This window comes from Ochotona princeps, chromosome 2, assembly GCF_030435755.1.
Source record: "Ochotona princeps isolate mOchPri1 chromosome 2, mOchPri1.hap1, whole genome shotgun sequence".
NCBI classification, from domain to species: Eukaryota; Metazoa; Chordata; class Mammalia; order Lagomorpha; family Ochotonidae; genus Ochotona; species Ochotona princeps.
The window spans coordinates 157,970,404-157,989,086 of record NC_080833.1 but is presented as its reverse complement, the minus strand read 5'-3'; the positions used below and the strand labels follow the sequence as shown (position 1 = coordinate 157,989,086).

The 18,683-nt window shown below is 42.4% G+C and overlaps 1 protein-coding gene across 1 annotated transcript in view; it reads right to left on the bottom strand.

The window, feature by feature from the left end:
• PTPRN2 (protein tyrosine phosphatase receptor type N2) overlaps positions 1-18,683 on the bottom strand; it is a 1,038,500-nt gene that overhangs the window by 71,756 nt on the left and 948,061 nt on the right. The window contains exon 16 of the mRNA XM_058660653.1: positions 502-649. Coding sequence (XP_058516636.1) covers positions 502-649 — 148 coding nt within the window. The remainder of the gene's footprint in view (positions 1-501; positions 650-18,683) is intronic.

The following is an 18,683-nucleotide window of genomic DNA, read 5'->3' as shown; positions in this document are numbered from 1 at the left end:
CATACATCTTTTTCAAAAAAGAACACACTGCAGTAACTACTGCTCTTCCTTTTGCACATAACAATATGCTGGCACTATGCAATGGCTTCCCCTAGTCTCTGCAGGAGTCATAGTTCCAGCACTGCATGACTGAATTACGAAGATGAGGCTCAAAGAGGCCAAGGAATATGCCTTAACTCCCACATCAGGAGCAGAAGCCAGTAGAACCAGTACTCATGGGGCTTGCACATCCCCACACCCATGTTTTCAAGACCATCGCACTGGATCAATGGAGGAGCCTGAGGCTGTGTTGCTTGGCCTGGGCTTTACAGAGCATGACGTTTGCGCTGATGTCTAAAGAAGGGTGCATGTATGGGACAGACAGGTGCCATGGAGTCTAAGGGCTCTCCAGACCCTGGGACTGGAGCAGTGAAACAGTGAGCCACCACACACGCAGCTCACCCCTTCTGCAGCCCAGCCCCTGCTGGTCTGCCTGGGGTTGCCCCAGGGGCTGATACGTACAGGTCAGCACTGCCGGGGAGCGGTTCTTGGGCACATTCTCCTCCCTCTGGGCCACGAGCGAGCTGTTGGGCTCTGCCTGGTAGGCACAGAGCGCTTCCCACTCCTTCTCCAGGCGGTTCTTGTTCTTCAGGTGGTCCTCCATGTAAGCCTGAGAAGGAAAAGGCAGAGTCAGGAGGCATCTGTGAGGTTGGAGACTGCTTCATAAGAGATGCATGGCTGTTCACACATGAGGGAACTCCAAAAGCTGGTAGGAAAACAAGATTCAGAGATGTTTCCTTGTTATTTAATCCATGCCTTGCTGGTTCATAATTTGCATTTTTCTCTGAACTTTCTGTGGACTCCTCATACTTTGTGTTTGGATTCTGAGCCTATTGAGAGTGCCAAACTTGGGTGCCAAGAACGCTTAGAATTACAAAGCTACTATGGGCTGTTGGGAAGAAAGACAAGCCCACAACAGACCCCATTTGATTGACCAACCCAAAACATTAGAAAGTGCATCCGACCAGAGAGCAGGTGAAGACAGAAGCAGTCAGGGATGGGGTGTTGAAGGGCATCTGTGTACCATGCATTGAAGGAATAAGGAGCAGTGGCCATGCACATTTGAGTGTGGGGCTGACCCCAGTGGACCTAGACCTTGTGAGCCACGAGCTGGGTCTGCAGGTTGCGCAAACACTTCTGAGGGTGGCCCTCTCTGCGTCAAAGAAGGAATAAATTCAAGTTAACACAGGGCTGCACAATGTGGAAGCGCACTATTGATGGTTTAGAAAAACAGGCCTAACAAAAAGCTCTTAGTAAACCTCAATCAAGGACTTGCACGAATTCTTTGATTTCCTTTCTTTTCTTCCCAGCAACCACTGGTTACTAACAGATACAAGTTATTTAGTTATAGTTCCTTAAGAATTTTCACTTGAAAAATAGAATATGCGCAGTTTGAAAAGTGTTTTGTAGATCCACTCAAAGTCAAGTCAAAAGGTTAATATAGAGTCTCTTGAAGAGACATGGAAATGACACCCTTCGTGAAGGCCCCCCCAAAGAAGCCAAGTATTCAGCTGGGCATTGTAGATTGAGAGAGGTGGGGGTTTCTGCTTTCCTAGGGGTCCGAGGGTGGGCGTGTCAGCCTGCTCAAAGGGAACACCAGTTACTCAATTAGGAACATACAACAATATATACACTGTTGTATGAAATACATGTGTCTTTATTGTGTTTACAGCAGACATGAAAACACAGGGTTTAACAGGTGTTTTGGGACCTGCTGAGCATTGGGTTGGTAACGGTTATCTTTTATTTTAAATTCTAGAGCTGGGGAGCTCAGACCAGTCCCTCAGGAGGACTGTCCAGCTTTCCCAGGTCCCCAGCACAGTCACTTCTCTTCTAATTATCCAACTTCACAGATTTCACTGGATGTGACGCATTTAAGACACCAGGTGGCTGTGATCTGTGCAAACTGTTAAAACAGCTCCTAGTGTCAGAGCAACACAAAACCCGCTGCAGCAAAGATTCCAACCCCGCTGCTTTCATCTTCCTCTTTCTGGGTCCTGAAACGGGCACTGCTAGAAGACAATGGGGAGACAAAGGCGTCCTGCGCAGTCCCAGCCACAAAGACACACACAGCCAGCGCCTGCTGCTCGGTTCTTCTCCATCTGTTCAGCTGAGGAACAGCTGGGAATTTAAGGGGAAGCATTTCAAAGGACCAACCCCAGCTGTGATATAGCACCCACAGGAAATAAGGGCTTGTCCTCTAACCTTGGCTTGTGGTTTTCAATGTGCTATGTGTCATGGGTACACACAGGTTGTATGTACACACACACACACACACACACACACACACACACGATTCCCATACAACACGGCCAGGCTGTGCTTGTCCAGCCAAGGATTCATGCCCTGCTCACCTCCCCACCTGCCTCCCTCCACCTTCTGCTCAAGGACCACGCCCCCTCCTCAGTCAGGAGTCCTGCCCATCTCTCCCTGCCCAATGTGACATCCATCCCAGGTGACAAGCAGAGGAAGACGCTGGGAGCATGTTTTCCACGACTGGATAGCACCTATGTGAGTATCAGAAACCTCATGGCTGCTCTAAGCTGAAGAACATGGGTCCCCTATTCCCCCATCTCCAGGCAACCTCAGGGTAACACAGGGCATCCCGTAGAGATTCCTCCAGTTAGGACACATGGCCAAGCTCAAATGTCTCAATCTAGAAAACAGAACCCGCAAGCTGCACTCCCCTGAGGTGTTCAACCCGTTTCTTATCAGACACGTTTTTGTATCTAAGCTATCCCAATGAAGAAAACATTTTGGCATGACATAGCAACTCAGTTTTGTGAAAATATTGACAACTCATTCTGCCTGAAATCTGGCATGTGAGGGCGGCTGTGGGAGGTGGGGGAAGCTCTGGCAAAAGCGTATGGTTGGGTGTGCTTTCTGTTACTTTGCTCAAGAATAATGAATGTATAGCCCTACAAGTAGACATAAAAAGGCTCCCGGCAAAATGATCCAGGGTCCTAGACTTCAAAAAAATGTCTTTTTTTTTTTGCAAAATCCATCATGAACCAGTGAGCTCCTTTCAGCAGAACGTGACAAGTCCTAAAATGATGAACTTGAACTCTGGAACGTTTAATGCACCCTTGCACAGTATCTGCAAACGGGACTTTGGATATTCTTTCCTGTAAATGCTGTTCATGTTTATCTTAGTGATGGGAAGAGAAATCATGTTGCACGTTCACTTGATTGCTGGAGTTATGACAAGAACTACAATCCAGGCTCTAGTAAGCAAGGTTGAGTGCTGGGCGGGAGGGAGGGTGAAGACGGGCATTATCTTTCACTGAAAACTAAGCCAGCTAAAGACAGATTTAATTACATTAAAACTGTTTAATTTTTTAATTATTATCATTTTATGATACAGTTCCATAGGCCTTGGGATTTCCCTTATTCTCTCCCCAATCCCCTCCCCCTCACTGAGTGCCACTCTATCATTACTACGGTATAGTTCTTCATACACAGTCGTATGTCCATCAGTGCCGGCATGGACAATGGCAGAGTCCAGCATCCTATTGTCAAGATATAGTAAACAGTTTCACTGGGAGTCCATCTTTGTCTGGAAGTAGAGATGCATACTGCATTGTATCCTCACATCTGGATATGATATTCTCCATTACACACTTACTATACATCCCCTTAAATGAAAAGCCACAATATTAACAACAGGAAGACAAATAAAAATTTATAATGCCATGAAGTTAAATAACATGCTGCTAGATATGACAGTCTCCATTACACAGTTATTATACATCCCCTTAAATGAAAAGCCACAATACAAAATCAACAACAGGAAGAAAAAAAAAGAAATTAACACCATGAAGTTAAATAACATGCTATTGAATGACTAATGTGTCACTGAAGAAATGACAAAGAAAATCAAGAATCTTCTTGAAGAAAATGCTGGTACTGTATGATCTATGAGTCACTGAAGAATTTAATGAGGAGAAAGTGTTTTGAAGAGGTGAAACTAACAAAAAAAATCAAAATCCATGAGATATAGTTTTTGCTGATCTTTGTTGAAATGTGTTTCCTGTAGGCAACAAATAGATGTTGGGCCCTGTTTGTTTAATGTTTAAGATTTATTTGAAAGACAGAGTTACGTGGAGAGGTCTTCCATCCTCTGGTTCAGTCTCCAAAATGGCTGAGGTTGGAGCCGACTGAAGCCAGGAGCTTCTTCCTGGTGTCGTACACACAAGCAGCGGCGCAAGCCCTAAGGCCAGCCTCCATTGCTTTCCCAGGAGCATTAGCAGGGAATTGAATTGGAAGTGGAACAGCTGGGATTTGAACTGGTGTTCAGATGGAATGCCAGTGTTGTAGTCAGTAACATTACCCAGTACACCACAGTGCCAACGCTAAGAACATATTTTAAAATAATAAAAGCAAAAGCAAAAAGGGTCACAGTGGCTTCATATTGTAGGGACCCTGCTCTTCCAGGGCATGAGGAATGTGATCCAGGATAAGCCTAACAACCCTACTCGGATACAGGCTTCTGGTGGAATTCTTAGGTAAATTACCATACAATTTGAACAACACTCCCAGTCTTCCCTATAGTGGGTATTTAGCTGTAGGTGTTTTTGAAAACTGACATTTAAATGCTTTTATTTTATACATAAACGCATGTGTGAAGAGATGTGGTGGAGGTGGTGGTGGTGGGAGGACTTTTTTTTTAACTGCAACATTTTTTGTTCCATAAATAGTAATACGGAAGGGAATAGAAAGTGCAATTAAGCGGCGTGAAAACAAAAGCGACTAATAACTGCAGCACCCAGAACAAATTGTGAGGCTGTGATAAACTCCGCCCTCTGGACACGCGTGGGCTACTCACTACCACTGTTCAGGCTTTGGACATTCCAACATGACAGAATTTTATTTTTTGAGTTGAAATGATGCTGATTGAGGCTTACAACTTGATGACAGGAAATCCAAAACCTAGGGGTGTTAAACAATTGGTCCATATGCTGAAATGCACCTCTGGTTGTCCTGGCTTGTGGCTGCAGCCTCCTCAGGGAACTCCTGACCATCAGGTCAGCTTTCCAGTTCCTTCTTCATGGGGCAACCAGATGATTACTTCTAGTGTAGCCTATTTCAAAAATTATCAAGAGTGCCCAGACCTATTTCCTTTGGTCCAAATCTCATTTTTCCAAATGATTACTTTCTATTCCAATAAGACCTTTGATTCCCTCCACTGTTTGACAGTACTCACCCCAATCTTTGTCTATGCTACATTAATGAGCATTTTTCTATAATACATCTACCCAATCTTCAAGGTCCAAATTCTGTCATGAGTCTGACTACAACATGCCTATCATCCCCCGTTCCCCATGATCTTCTTCTCCTGCAATTCCACCCTCACATCAAACATTATTTTGAAAGTGCATCTTTAGAATCTTGACTGAATTTGAACTGTAATACTGCAACAAGGTGGAGGAATCCACCATGGGGGGAGGGCACAGGGAGGAGTTGGGGGAAATCCCAGAGCCTATGAAACTGTCATGTAATGCAATGTAATTAATAAAAAAAAGGGGGCATCTTTAGGACATCCATCATATTCTGCTGAGTATATTATACAGTTCTGACTGGGCTCATGGGACTAACGCTATTTTCTGGAGTTGGAGGGAGAAGCTAGGACTATGTTTCGGCTACTTAGTACATGCAGTGGGCACATGGCCAATCTTTGTTGACTAGTTATTATTTTTAGTCTGGAAATTTCTGGGGGGGTGGCACTGTGGCACAGTGGGCTCAGCCACTGCCTGGGATGTTCACATCACACGCTGGAGCGTTGGTTCAAGTACTGGCTACTCTGTTTCCAATCCAGAACCCTGTTAATGAGCCTGGCAAGTGGTGGATGATGGCTCAAGCACTTTGGGCCCTTGCCATCCACGTGGGAGACTTGAAAGGAGTTCTTGGCTCCTGGCTAGCCTGTCCCAGCCCCAGATGTTGAATAAACTAACAAATGAGATACATTTCTCTATCTGGTTTTTAAATAAATATTCTTTTTTTTTTTAACAATTTAGTAATTTCTTTAGTTTTTATGAGATAAAGCTTGTACATTGATGACAGCCACTGAATCTTCTGAAACATGAAAAAACTCCCCCAAAAAGTAACCTAAGGAATTTGAAATGTCTCATTACACCTTTTCTGAGTACTTTGCTAATGAATTATCCAACAAACACCTTTACAACTCAGGCCAGATAGGTTGGGACCACATGCCAGCGTTCCTAGGTCAACCCCAACTTGGTGACAAGTCTGTAAAATCAGAGCCATGGTTACAATACTCCACAATAGGGAGTTTTGAACTCCTTTTGTTTTTAATTTGTGAACTTCACGATCTCAGGTTGAATGTTCTATTTTCCCGGAGCCTTCACGAACTCACTGCTCATTTCTGTGTCTCTCTGTGCAGTCAGCAGGTCCTTCTATCACTAGTATAGGTGGAGCTGGATCTCCTCAGTGATTCTGTGTTTCTGTGCTTAGAGAGCCGGTCTTAGTTCAACAGTGTCACTGCTCTAAGTTCCTTGTTTTGGGGTTTCTGTAAGTTCTTAGCTCTTCTGACTTAAAACCTTAGGAAGGAAGCGCTGATAGAGTAAAGAGAAGGTGATAATACTGGGTGAGAGTCAGCCAACTGAAGCTACAATTGCATGATGATGTGTATTCTGAAAATGTAAGCAAAGAATGGATGCTTAATAGGAGCTGATTCAATATAACGAGCTTGGATAAGCTGATTTTGATAGCTACCCCTGGTTCTTACACCATGTTTGGAAGCTCATCTTTAATTTTTCAAAGCAGGTTACAATGCTTTTGACAATATTTCTGGATTCTGGCTGTAAGAACTCAGCATGACATTTTCCACTTTTTAACACTGTTAAGGGAATTAAGCTGATCCCAGATGAGCCCCGTGTAGAAAGGTTTATAGAACTTTCTTGATTTTTAATACTTTCTGAAGACCTAGACTTTATGTGCTTCATAAGAGATGATACCTAGACCAAGCCATCTGTGAGGAAAAAGCCCTCAGGCTTCATCATGTGGGTTTTTCAAGCTTCAGCCAACACACAGCCTGGCACTGATCCCAAACCACATGACGTTAGCACTGTTAGCAGCTGAAGACAGAGTTGCTACAGCCTTGCCCTGAGAAGGACAGCACTGGCTTGCAGAGGACCTCGTTCGTGAGAGGCACTTACTCCACCTGAGGTTTTCCTCTTCATCCTCTCATCTCCGATCTCATCCTTCCAGCCCTCCCAGCTCCCCTTTCTTTCTAGCCCACACCTGCAGCTCATTTAGAGTAGGAAAATGAGTACCAGCTTCTGCGTCACCAAGACTAAGCCCGATGACTTTTGTAGGAATCCTGTGTGTCTGATAAACCAATTGGCTTCCAGGCTAAATGGAAGCATTTCACATAGAATCCCAAGCTTCACATAAGGCAAGCAGTCCTGCCATTGTAGGATGGAGACTAACTCTCCAATTCATTAATATAGTCCAAATATTAGCCGCACCGTTTTCTGGTCAAGCTGCCAACACTGAGGTCGAGGAAGTGATTTCTGGAAATGTGGAGCAAATAAGATTTGGTTAACAATGACCAGAGCTTTCTTGTCTTTAGGACCTACACCTACACCTGGCCTTTTTGAACAACTACAAGGCCTTTTTGAACAACTACAGGTGCTTTTGCTGATAGGAAGGCAATGCTGTATTCAAGGAAGCACTGGACTTGATTTTGAAAGACTTCTTAGTGGTGCAGTAAACAAAAAAGTTTGTGTGCCCCACCAAGCTTCATTTTTGGCTACAAGTTTCTGGGAAAATCATCTACCCTCACTGGACCCCCTTTTTTGTTTGCTGGTTTATGTTAAAGATTTATTTACTTTTATTTGAACAGCAGAGGTACAGCTGGGGTAGAGGGGAGACAGAAACAGAGACAGAGAGACCTATTCATTCACTGAATCACTTTCCAAATGGTTGTGACAGCTAGAGCTGTGCTGATCTGAAGCCAGTAGCCAGCAGCTTCTTTTGGTTCTCCTATGTGGGTACAGGTGCCCAAGGACTGGGACCATCCTGCTGTTTTCCCAAGCCATAAGCAGGGATCTGGATCAGAAGTGGAACAGCCAGGACTTGAAGCAGTGTCTGTAGAAGATGCTGACAGCACTGGACTGCTACATACTGCCATGGTCCCCTCACTGAGGAAAGGGGAATCATGGTTTATAAAGTGACAATCTGAGTACGTATGGTATGTGGTTTTGAAGGTTGACTGAATCACTACAGGAAACTCTACCAACTATAAAGAATGTATAGAGGCTGCTGGGGGTGAGGAGGGGGGTTCAGTTTCCATTACTGAAGGTGAAAAGCAGACAATCCACTCAGGTCTCCCCCATATTAGGTGACTCTGTTGAGGTTCTGGGAACACTGAACTTTGACCGGAGGAAACATAACATCCTGAGTCACACCAGCACCAGCAGCAGGGTGTGCCTTTCTGTTTGTGAGGACAGAGACGCCACCATGGATACCGTCAAGAGCAAGAACAGCTATCGTCTTGAAAGTTTATCTTGTTCATCGGGGCAGTAGTATAGTTAACCAACTCATAAATTCCTCAAAGCATGTCCAACACCAACAAATGAGTAGTGTTTGATGCTTGTGTTACCACTCCTCTCTACCATGATGCGAGGGATGGTTCTAGAACACACCTCCACTCCTATTTACTCAGTTTTGTTCATTAACTTTTTAAACAGAGGAGAATTTAGTGGTACACACACACACACACACACACACACACACACATTTCGCTATCCATAACAAGACAATATGTGGCATGTAGGTGTTGATACACACTTGATTGTCACCCATGGCCGAGAAGCAATTAGTTGTGGTTCATAAGAGCAGCAAGCAACATCCTGTGCTTGGTGGGTCCAACCTGTCTGCTCATGGGTGCCACTGCTGAGTTCTGTGGCTTGCAGCAGAAACATCTGAATCCAGTCTCCAGTATCCAATAACAGCGGAGTATTCTGTTTCCATAGATCCCAGCTCAAGGAACTCAAGGAAATGGAAGGTAGCAAACAGCCTGGAGGGTCCCGACACAATGTCAGCTCCATTGAGAATCACTGGAGTTATGTCATTCTAGGATTGTTCAGCACTAACAGTGATGGAGTGGGGCACTAGGAAGTGCAAGAAGATTCACTGTTGCTATTAAAAAGAGTAATGAAAATAAACCCGTTGTGCAGTATCAGAACTCATCAGGATTGTGGACTATATTGTTACACAGTTAGTTTTCCTTAAATTTTTTTTTTAATTTTGAAATGCACACACATACATACAGAAATATTGCTCATGTGCTAGTACACTTCCCAAATCTCAAATGCCTACAACAGCCATGGCTGGACTAGGATGAGGCCAGGTACTTCAAATTCTTCCCCCAGTCTCTTCATGTGAGTGGCAAAGACCAAAGTATTCAAACCATTACCTGCTGTTTCCCAGGGGGCAAAATAGCAGAAACCTGAAATCAGATGCAAAGCTGGGGCTTGAACCCAGGCCTTCCAATACAGGATGTGGGCATCCCAAGCACTGCCATTCCCTGTGACAAAAGCCCAAGGCAACACAGTGGATCCCCCCTCACTTCTTGTTTTATTTTTAGTTAGGGTGGTCCATTTAAAAATAAGCAAAACAAAATCCATTGAGTATTCTTTCATTTCAATCAAGATGAACTCAGACTACCAGCATCAGCACAAAACACGTCTCCAAGCCTACGAGCTATGTCTCCCGCCTCGAGTCTTTCGACAGGGAACGAGTAAACACTCTCCCAATGCAACTCCATGCAAACGATGATGCCACCAGAGAAAAGCTGACCACCGTGGAGAAAACAGCTGAAAGCAAGCACTGCTTTCAGCGAACAGAACCGTTAGGAGGGAAGCTGTTTGCTTTCTTTTTGTGGGTGCTTGTTACGGCACAACGTCCTTTAACAGACTGAAGTTACAATCAAACCTTTTGTTAAAGTGAAGAATACGACCCATTTGCCATTTCCCTCCTCATGCCAAAACCAAAAAGTTTTGTTTGAAAATGACAAGCTAGACTAAGGCTTTCAAAGCAAAGAGGAAGCTGTTTTGCTGCCATTTGAGGGGAAATGATGACCTTTTATTCTTTTCCTTTAAAAATAAACATTGCCACCATTCTTCATCATTGACTTAAAAGGAAATATTCATGTCATACGTTTGAATTCCAAAACTAAGGCATTTGAACTGTAAGCAAAAGGTGTGAAAAGGTAAAAGAACAAATTATCTTGGCTCAGCACAGATGGACAGAACTTTAGGCACCAGCAAGTTGTGTGATTAGAAAACACATTTTGCTTGTCTATGGATTGTTGCATCTGGTATATTTTAACTATTATATGTTGATATTACAGCGTAGGCCTGTTTAAATATTTGAAGTTAGAAATTCAAAGTCAAGGGAGGACAGCCAGAGTAAAGCAATCAGACAGCGTTATTACTTCCGAGCATAGGAAAGATTTGCTTAGAACAACTGTATTCAAATTACCATCTGACTCTAAGACAAAGCTGCCAACAAGGCAAACGGCACAGGGAGGATCCCCTTCTTCACCATCTGACTCCTTCAGTCACTGCACCATGTTCGATTTACGGTGATCTCACAGGACAGTTGCAACACACCTTGTTTTGAATCCTCCAACAAAGGAATTTAAGACACATAGTAGATACTTGTGCATTACAGAAATACACACATAATACAGGGCCACACAGGCTCACTCAGAGCATGTTTGCATGTCAATGTGGTGTTTACTTGGACAAACCCAGTGCAGTTTTGGAATCCAATCTCTGGGTTTTCTAAGAGGAGTCTGTGAGAAGGAGGAAGGGAACGGGGCAGGGAACGGAAGGAACTAGGAAGAACTGAAATGCCATTCATGCAACTTTTTCGCTGTCACATTTAGAAAACTGCTTCCATGGAATTTTGCTTTTTTTAAGGAGGAAGCCTTCCAAGATCTACCCATGGTAAGAAATATGCTCCTTTTTTTCCTGATTAATTGGAAAGTGGTAAAAATTGATGAAATTGGGTAGCAAAAGCCTCACTGAGGATATTCCAAATAAAGGGTTTATGGAAAGTGGAAATAAGTGATAAGATTATTTCGATGCAAAAATATTTTGAAATCCCTGCATACAAAGGACCTGCAAAATGTTCATGGAAAATATGTATTTTACAAAACCTATGCATGCATTTCAAAATTCCTTTCCAGTAAAATGAGCTTACCTTTTGCTTTTATTTGTACAGCTTTTTGAGACACACTTGGGCACTAGACTCGGCTTCACCGGTACACGTGAGCCATTGCCATTTTATCTAAATTCTCTGGAAGGCTTGTTTCACAAGCTGACCCATTCTGCGTAGGATTCTACAATCCTGCCAAGCCCACTGGCTCTTGAAAACTGTTTTCTGTGTCTTCATTTGGCTTAGGAATGAATTCCTATTCTTCACACTGTTACCAAACAATGATAGAAAACCATAAAACATTATAATGGAAACATCTGACTCCAAAACATAAAGCCTTCCACAGAGAGTCCCCAAATAGCACTTAGTGAAGGTGGCAGAGGTGAGACTTTGTAAAGTACAAAAAGCGGAAAAAGTGTCCCATGGTTTTAAGGATCGTGAATGTTACAGAGCCATCTATCTTACCTAAAATTCTTTTCTTATTTGAAAAACAAACTATGCAATAACTAAGAATTTCCCTTTGCTCCAGTGAAGCTTTATGGACATGACATTCTTTTTTTTTTTTTTTTTTTTTTTTTTTTGTTGTTGTTCTAAAGTACTGCTTTAAGAGGACAAATTCCTGGCTTCTACTATGGGGATTAAGGAGTGGCCCACATTGCTAACGTGGTTTGAAAGAGTAAAGAGAAAAGAAAGGTTAACTCTTTGGAAAGTGATGAGTCAATGGGACAGGTAAGCTGTTTAGATCTCGGCTGTGCAGAACACAGCTAAACCAGAAGCTTCAACTAATGACACATTTTTATTATAGCTGTGTGTTTTGCTATTCTGAATATTGAATGAAGTTCAGATTTGCAAGAAATCCCGTTGATATGACAGCATTCCCTACACAACGTCCCAGAGATCTGCAGGTGGATGGTGGGCCTTACCTCAGGTCCTTGTCAGGTGGTCTTGGGTAGAGATGAACTCTGCTCTGTGTGTCTAACCACACAGTGAACAACTTCTACCAACGTCTATGCTACAGGTTTATAAAAAAAAAAAATCAGAATTCTTAAAGACCTACAACTAAAACACTGATGGGAAAACGCTAACAATGAAGGCATTTTATGCCAGAAACATTATAATTAATAATCTTTAAAATAATTAATTGCATCCTTACCACCTTCTGTTACTAAGGGGGGTGTTTTTTTTTCACGATGATTGATAGTTTGTTTTATGCTGGGCATTCTTTAGTGTGAAACAATATTCAAGTGTGTGTGTAGGCGGGGGTTACAGAGGTCTCTTGAAGAAAGGCTAAGAGAAAGTCTCTAATAATAGTGATGATGACAATAACACCACTTTCTATTTGTAGGCTGTCATTCTCAGAGAAGCACAAAGAATTTTAAATGAAGAATTTCATGAACCTTATTATCTTATTTCACACCTTAAAAATTAAGGTTATATGAACACAGATAAAATATGAAGACGAATACTTATAAGCAATGGAAAACAACGGAGAAAATGATGCCACCTCTTCTATTAATGCGCAGCTATTAGTATTTAAATTTAGGGCAAAAAGGTTTGCTTGACCTTCTGAAAAAACCCTGGATGCTCCTCTAGTTATTGGAAGAGAATGTTAACAGTGGATTATTATTTCACATAGATTCCTGCCCACTTAGTTGGTTGGTCATTTATTCTTTTGGTCACTACTTTGATTAGGTTCATCCCACAAGACAAAAGATGACATCTGCTCTGGGACATAACAGGCAAAAGCCCTATCCTCTCGGGAAGGATTTGTTTAGCTAGAACACAGAGCACTTAAGTAACCGCAATTTAGAAAGATGAGCTCAGATAACATTAACTGCAAGACGATACGAATCAGAGTGATTTGTTAGTGAGCAAGTGCAGGGGGCAGGGACATGTACCTAGGTCAATATTTGGGGTCCACCACTCTCTGAAGAGTGATTCTGAGATGATTCCTGTAAAGCAGAAGGAGTGTGGTGCTCTTTCAGGGAGAGGGGCAGCAAAAGCTAGGACACAGTCTAGAAAGTCAGCGCAGCTAGGACAAGCAGAGTGGTATTCAGAACCCAGGCCGTGCTAAGGAGTCGGCAGTTTAACAGTAATTGTAAGATCACTTGGCTCTCTGCAGCCATCCACACCAGAGATGACAGTGGCTGAGGTTTGGGCAGCAAGAGTGGGAGTTGGAGACGGAGAGAAACGAGCTGATGCATGGTAGGTATGCTCTGGAGGTCGTACTGCCAGGAACGATCAAGAGAGAGCATTGCGGTCTATTTAATCGCGCTGCTCACTCTTACACTCCTAAAAGCTCCAAAGCATTTAGTTTGTGGAATGCTTTGTAGTTGCTTAAATTCTTCATGCCTCATGCAATCACAGCTATGATTCAATCCAAAAAACATGATCATAGTTTCAACTTATCTAAAGTCAAAGGTATGGGTAAAAACCTGAAAAGATCCATGAAAAACCCTGCTATTTGTTTATTTTTGTTGTTATTGTTGTTGGAAAGGCAGATATACAGAGATACGGAGATTCAGAGAGAAAAATCTTCCGTCTGCTGATTCACTCTGCAAGTGGCCACAACAGCCAGAGCTGAGCCAATCTGAAGGATTACAGGAGTCAAGAGCTTCCTCCAGGTCTTCCAAGTGGGTGCAGGATCCCAAGGCACTGGGCCACCCTTCACTGCTTTCTCAGGCCACAAACAGGGAGCTGGATGGAAAGTGGAACAGCCAGGACATGAACCGGTGCCCATATGGGATCCTAGCAGATGCAAGGTGAGGACTTAGCCACTAGACTTCCGTGCTGGGTTCAACCCTGATATTTCTAACACTCTTTGTGCTTCTTTTCCATCGACAAAACACTCAGACATTGGATAGCTCTTCTTGGTTTTCCCTTTTTCTGTTACATGCAACCTCATTGAAGTAGGTGTGCTCAAAGTACCATAGAACATTAGCAGCTGATTGCTTAGCCCAAAGTTTAAAAACTAGAAACAATCAACCAACCAGATTGACTTAGAATGCTTTAGCTATTGACCCATAGCGCAAATTTCGAAATACAGATGAAGCATTGACAAGCAAACACATGGCCACCTTATATATCTGTACTAGCCAGCCAGTGTAGGCTGAGGGCACTGTTGCACTCCTTTTGATAACTCATGTCCCAGTTTTTGAGCTACTATCGCCATCATGAAGTGGTTGCCAGACCACACGAATGAAAGATTGACATTTTGCAGAAGACAGAGATCCCAGCCCTCCACAGCACATCCACACTGACACCCACACAGTCGGGTTTTCGGAACACAGGAATGTTTTTAAAACACACAGGTGCTCTCCATGTCCTGTCCTGCATCTCCTCCTTGGACACCCATGTGCGTGAGAGAACTGAGAACTTCCTCAAGAATTTGACAGAGTGCTAGGTCCAGAAACATCTCCAGGATGACGTGAAGTGCCCCAAAATACACTGGACCTCAAAGACAGATTACAGGTCGAGCTTCCCAAACGTGTCGTCATGTAAATGTGGTCTTTGTCCTGTTCGTGGCTACATCCGCTGTCTCAGACAATGTTGTGCCTAGTGCTTTTGTCAGTGCCATCAGTTCAGTGCAGGAAGGGCAGGACAAGGAGCTACAATGAACACATGCTTTCAGTTAAGCTACTTTACCGCCCCCGCCCCAACACACAGTATTTCTAAAATCTGACACAATGCCTGGTACAGCCTAACTCATCGATAAGTATTCATTGAGTGCATGAATGGCACAGATGCCCACTGAGTCCTATCTTGGGAATACTAGAGCTCTAATGTGGTCAAAGCCAGGTCACAGAAGTCAGACAGTTTGAGGTGAAAACCACCCACCCTTTGGAAACATATGTGGGAAATACTGAGCAACAACAGTGTCGTCAATAAAACATTTTTTTTGGACAAATGGGTACCAGTGTTTCATTGATTAACACTCTTTTTGAAAAAAAAAGATTTTTATTTTTATTTGAAAAACAGAATTACAGAGAAAGAGAGAGAGAGATCTTCCACCTGCTGGTTCACTCCTCAAATAGCTGCAATGGCTGGAGCTGAGGCAATCAAAAGCCAGGAGCTTCCAGGTTTCCCACAGGGGTGCAGGGTCCCAGGACTTAAACCATCCTCTGCTGTCTTCCCAGGCCATAAGCAGAGAGCTGGATGGGAATTGCAGCAGCTCGGACATGAATCAGCACCCAGACGGCACCCCGGTGCTGTAGGCATAAGGTTGGTGGCCCTGCTACATCAACCTCACATTTAATAACTTTCTTTAACAATATGTACTAAAATTTTAAAATATGTATTACTAAAATTAAAAGAGCAATCAGAAGAGGAGAAAGGTAGGTGTCCATGATATTAAAAAAAAAACTAAAGAAGTTTACATTTTTCTGGCATTTTCTTATATGCTCTCATAGCCTTGTTTTTTTCTCTCTGGCTGTCTTACAAACACTTTTATCCCAGCCAGGATATGTGGAAATATTGCATAAACCATTCCTGGAATGCATGAGCAACTCTGGACCTTATAAAAATATTCTTTCATTTTCAAAAATATTTGCAACCTACTGTCAGATGTAGACACATTCACAGGCGATATCAGAAAGTGGCTATTTTAATGACAAATGCTTTCCTCAAACCTCTTCCCACTCAAACATTTTATTCAAAATTATTTTCATAAGAAAGATTAACAATTTCAACATTAGCTGCTAATCCCCTTTCATTTATAACTCTGCTGATAAAATTCTTTGCTTGTCATTCAAATAGTAAGTAATAATTATAGATTTGAGGCTTCCATCTCTGGCTTCATTAATGGTAAATTGCATGGAAGTCTGAAGCGCAAGTCAGCTTTGATACATCTGAAAATGCAATTTCCATAGCTTCCCTTGGATATGTACAATTAATTACACAGTTAATAAGGGAAATATGTTAATGAAAAGAGCATTATTCATCCAGACCACCTGCCTTTACCAAATATCTTTTGTGGGTTTCTTTTCTTATAATTCTGATCTATACACGGTTTTTAAAACTGAACAATGCAATGATTTTAAATTCCAGTCTTCAGCTACTTCAATTAAAACAAGTCTAAAGAAAAATAAAATCAATTTTATGATTTTTTTTTTGCTGGTTTCTACCTTTTAAAAGTTGAAAACATCTATTCATGGTATCTTTAGCTCATGAAAGTTATTTATCAAAAAGACTATTAAGGTCTCTTATTTCATAGAAAAATGGAAAATTTAGAATAAAATACTTGGAAGATGCAAGATAAATCTTAACTATTCTACACAGATTAAACTCCCCTAATTCTTATCTCATTCTTTTAAATCTCTTTGCCTAGCAATAATTAAATCTTCTCATTCCATTTGGATAATCAGAGTTTGACTCTGGATAGTTTAACATAGGAACCAATCTTAACCCTCACTAAAATGTTATTATCTCCTACGGCTTTGATGAGAAAAAGAAATCAGGATGGTATAACAAGAGAAACTAAATGGTGTGATTAAAACTATATATTTATTTTTTATAACAGATAACAAAGAATTTACTTATAGGTATTTGCTGTACAACATGCTTTTATTAATAAATACAAATCTTCATAAATTTTTAGAAGTTATTTTTATTTACTTGAAAGGTGGATACACAGACAGCTAAATACAGAGTGAGAGAGAGAGAAATAGAATCTTCCATTCTCTACTTTACTCTTCCAATGCCCACGGTCAGGCCAAAGCCAAAGACCCAGAACTCAATGAGTCTTCCATGGGAGTGGCAAAGACCTAAATGCAGGAACCACCACCTGCTGCCTGCCAGGAAGATGGGGGCAGAAGCAGCACCAGGACTCAAATGCAGATCCTTGGGTGTGGGATGTAAGATAGCCGAGCGGCATCTTCACTGCTTTTCCAAATATCCGTCCCTGAACACATGTTTAAACAGCTTCAACCAAATGCTTTCAACCATGAGATATTTAAAATATCCATTAGTGTACAAAATGCAGTTGAAAATCAATCTTAGATTCAAAGAGCTAACAGAAAAACACAAGGGATGTAAGGGGACAGTGGGAGTGTGGGGGGGAGATTCATGAAAGTGTAATTCTAAGATAACAAAACCCTGAGAAGATAGTCCTACCTGTTAACAAGTTCTAGGAGAAAAACGGAATCTGTAAAAACAAACAGCATCTACTGTCTTTCTAGCACAGTGGGTAATGGGGGAACAACACCCAGCGAAGCAGCCATGCAGAGAAACTGGGCGACCCTCAGTTGGGTCCACTCTGGCATCCACTGATTCCAGTAGTGTTGGTTTTGTTGAGGTCCTGTTCAAGCAAGGCTTTGGCCTAACTCTTTCTCTCTCTGTCAAGCGGTAGCAGATTTGTTCGGTAAAATGAGAGCTACCCACCTCTCCCCAACTTGAGAGTCATCTACAGAATCCAAAAGGCCAATTCCAACTCACAGTTACAGCAACAGATTCTCTCAAAGACCCACCATCACAAACTAACTTGTAACCATCCAAAGATCATTTCTCCCACCCAGATGACGACAGGGTTTTTAACGGGCATCTTTGGGAGAGGAGGTGTGGTTGCTAGCGACACATGGTGTCTTGCTTGCTACAACGCAGCAGTTCTTTTCTTGGCAGCAGCCGTTTATCCTATCTAGCAGGAATGTACTCGTCCTGCTTTTATGACGCGGTGTTGAAGAATGGAGGATCTAATCAGAGCAGCAGAGGTTACCGAAGATAGTAATACAGTCATGAACTTTTACTCGCAGAAACAGATGGGGAACATTGCATTCTGTAACACACTTGCACAAATTCTTGAAGTACTCACTGAAAGTATGCTGGCTTGTGTATGAACTTTCTAAAACTAACATGCTACATGCTCATGAGCAACAACACAACGCAAGAAAGGGGAGAGAGAAGTGACATAAAACATACTGGGAGAGTGCATGTAAGACTCCAAACTTACCTTCAATGCTTTACCAACCAAACTAGCTAACAAGAAATGAAGATTTCTAAGCCTACTTCCTCTGCTTTCCCTGACCTGTGAGGACCAGCAGAATGGCTGAAATGTCACTGGATAAAAAGGGAAAATCAGGATTCAATAGTCAACCACAACAACTGCCAGTCGGATGGTGATCATTCCTCTCTACATTGCTGCGAAATGAAGAGCTTGGGGTGGAAGTGAACAGAGAGTTGCTCTGTCAAAAAGCCATTTTTTACTTTTTAGGGTGAAAAGACTATAAAATATATTTTTAATCTTTTCTGCAGCTCAACTGCCAATCACATTTTGGACTGCCGAAATTACACACCCATGTGCATTCTCGGGGTTTGACGGGTAAAGCAGGGTAGACCATCAGATGTCATTCTTTCTGTTCTTGGGTGCCAGAATACCACAGCAACAGAGCTTTCAGCCTGCCCTTCCCAACAGCTACCTCTGTCATCACTGTAGTAGGTGTCGTCTGGAAATTCTCCAAGTCACC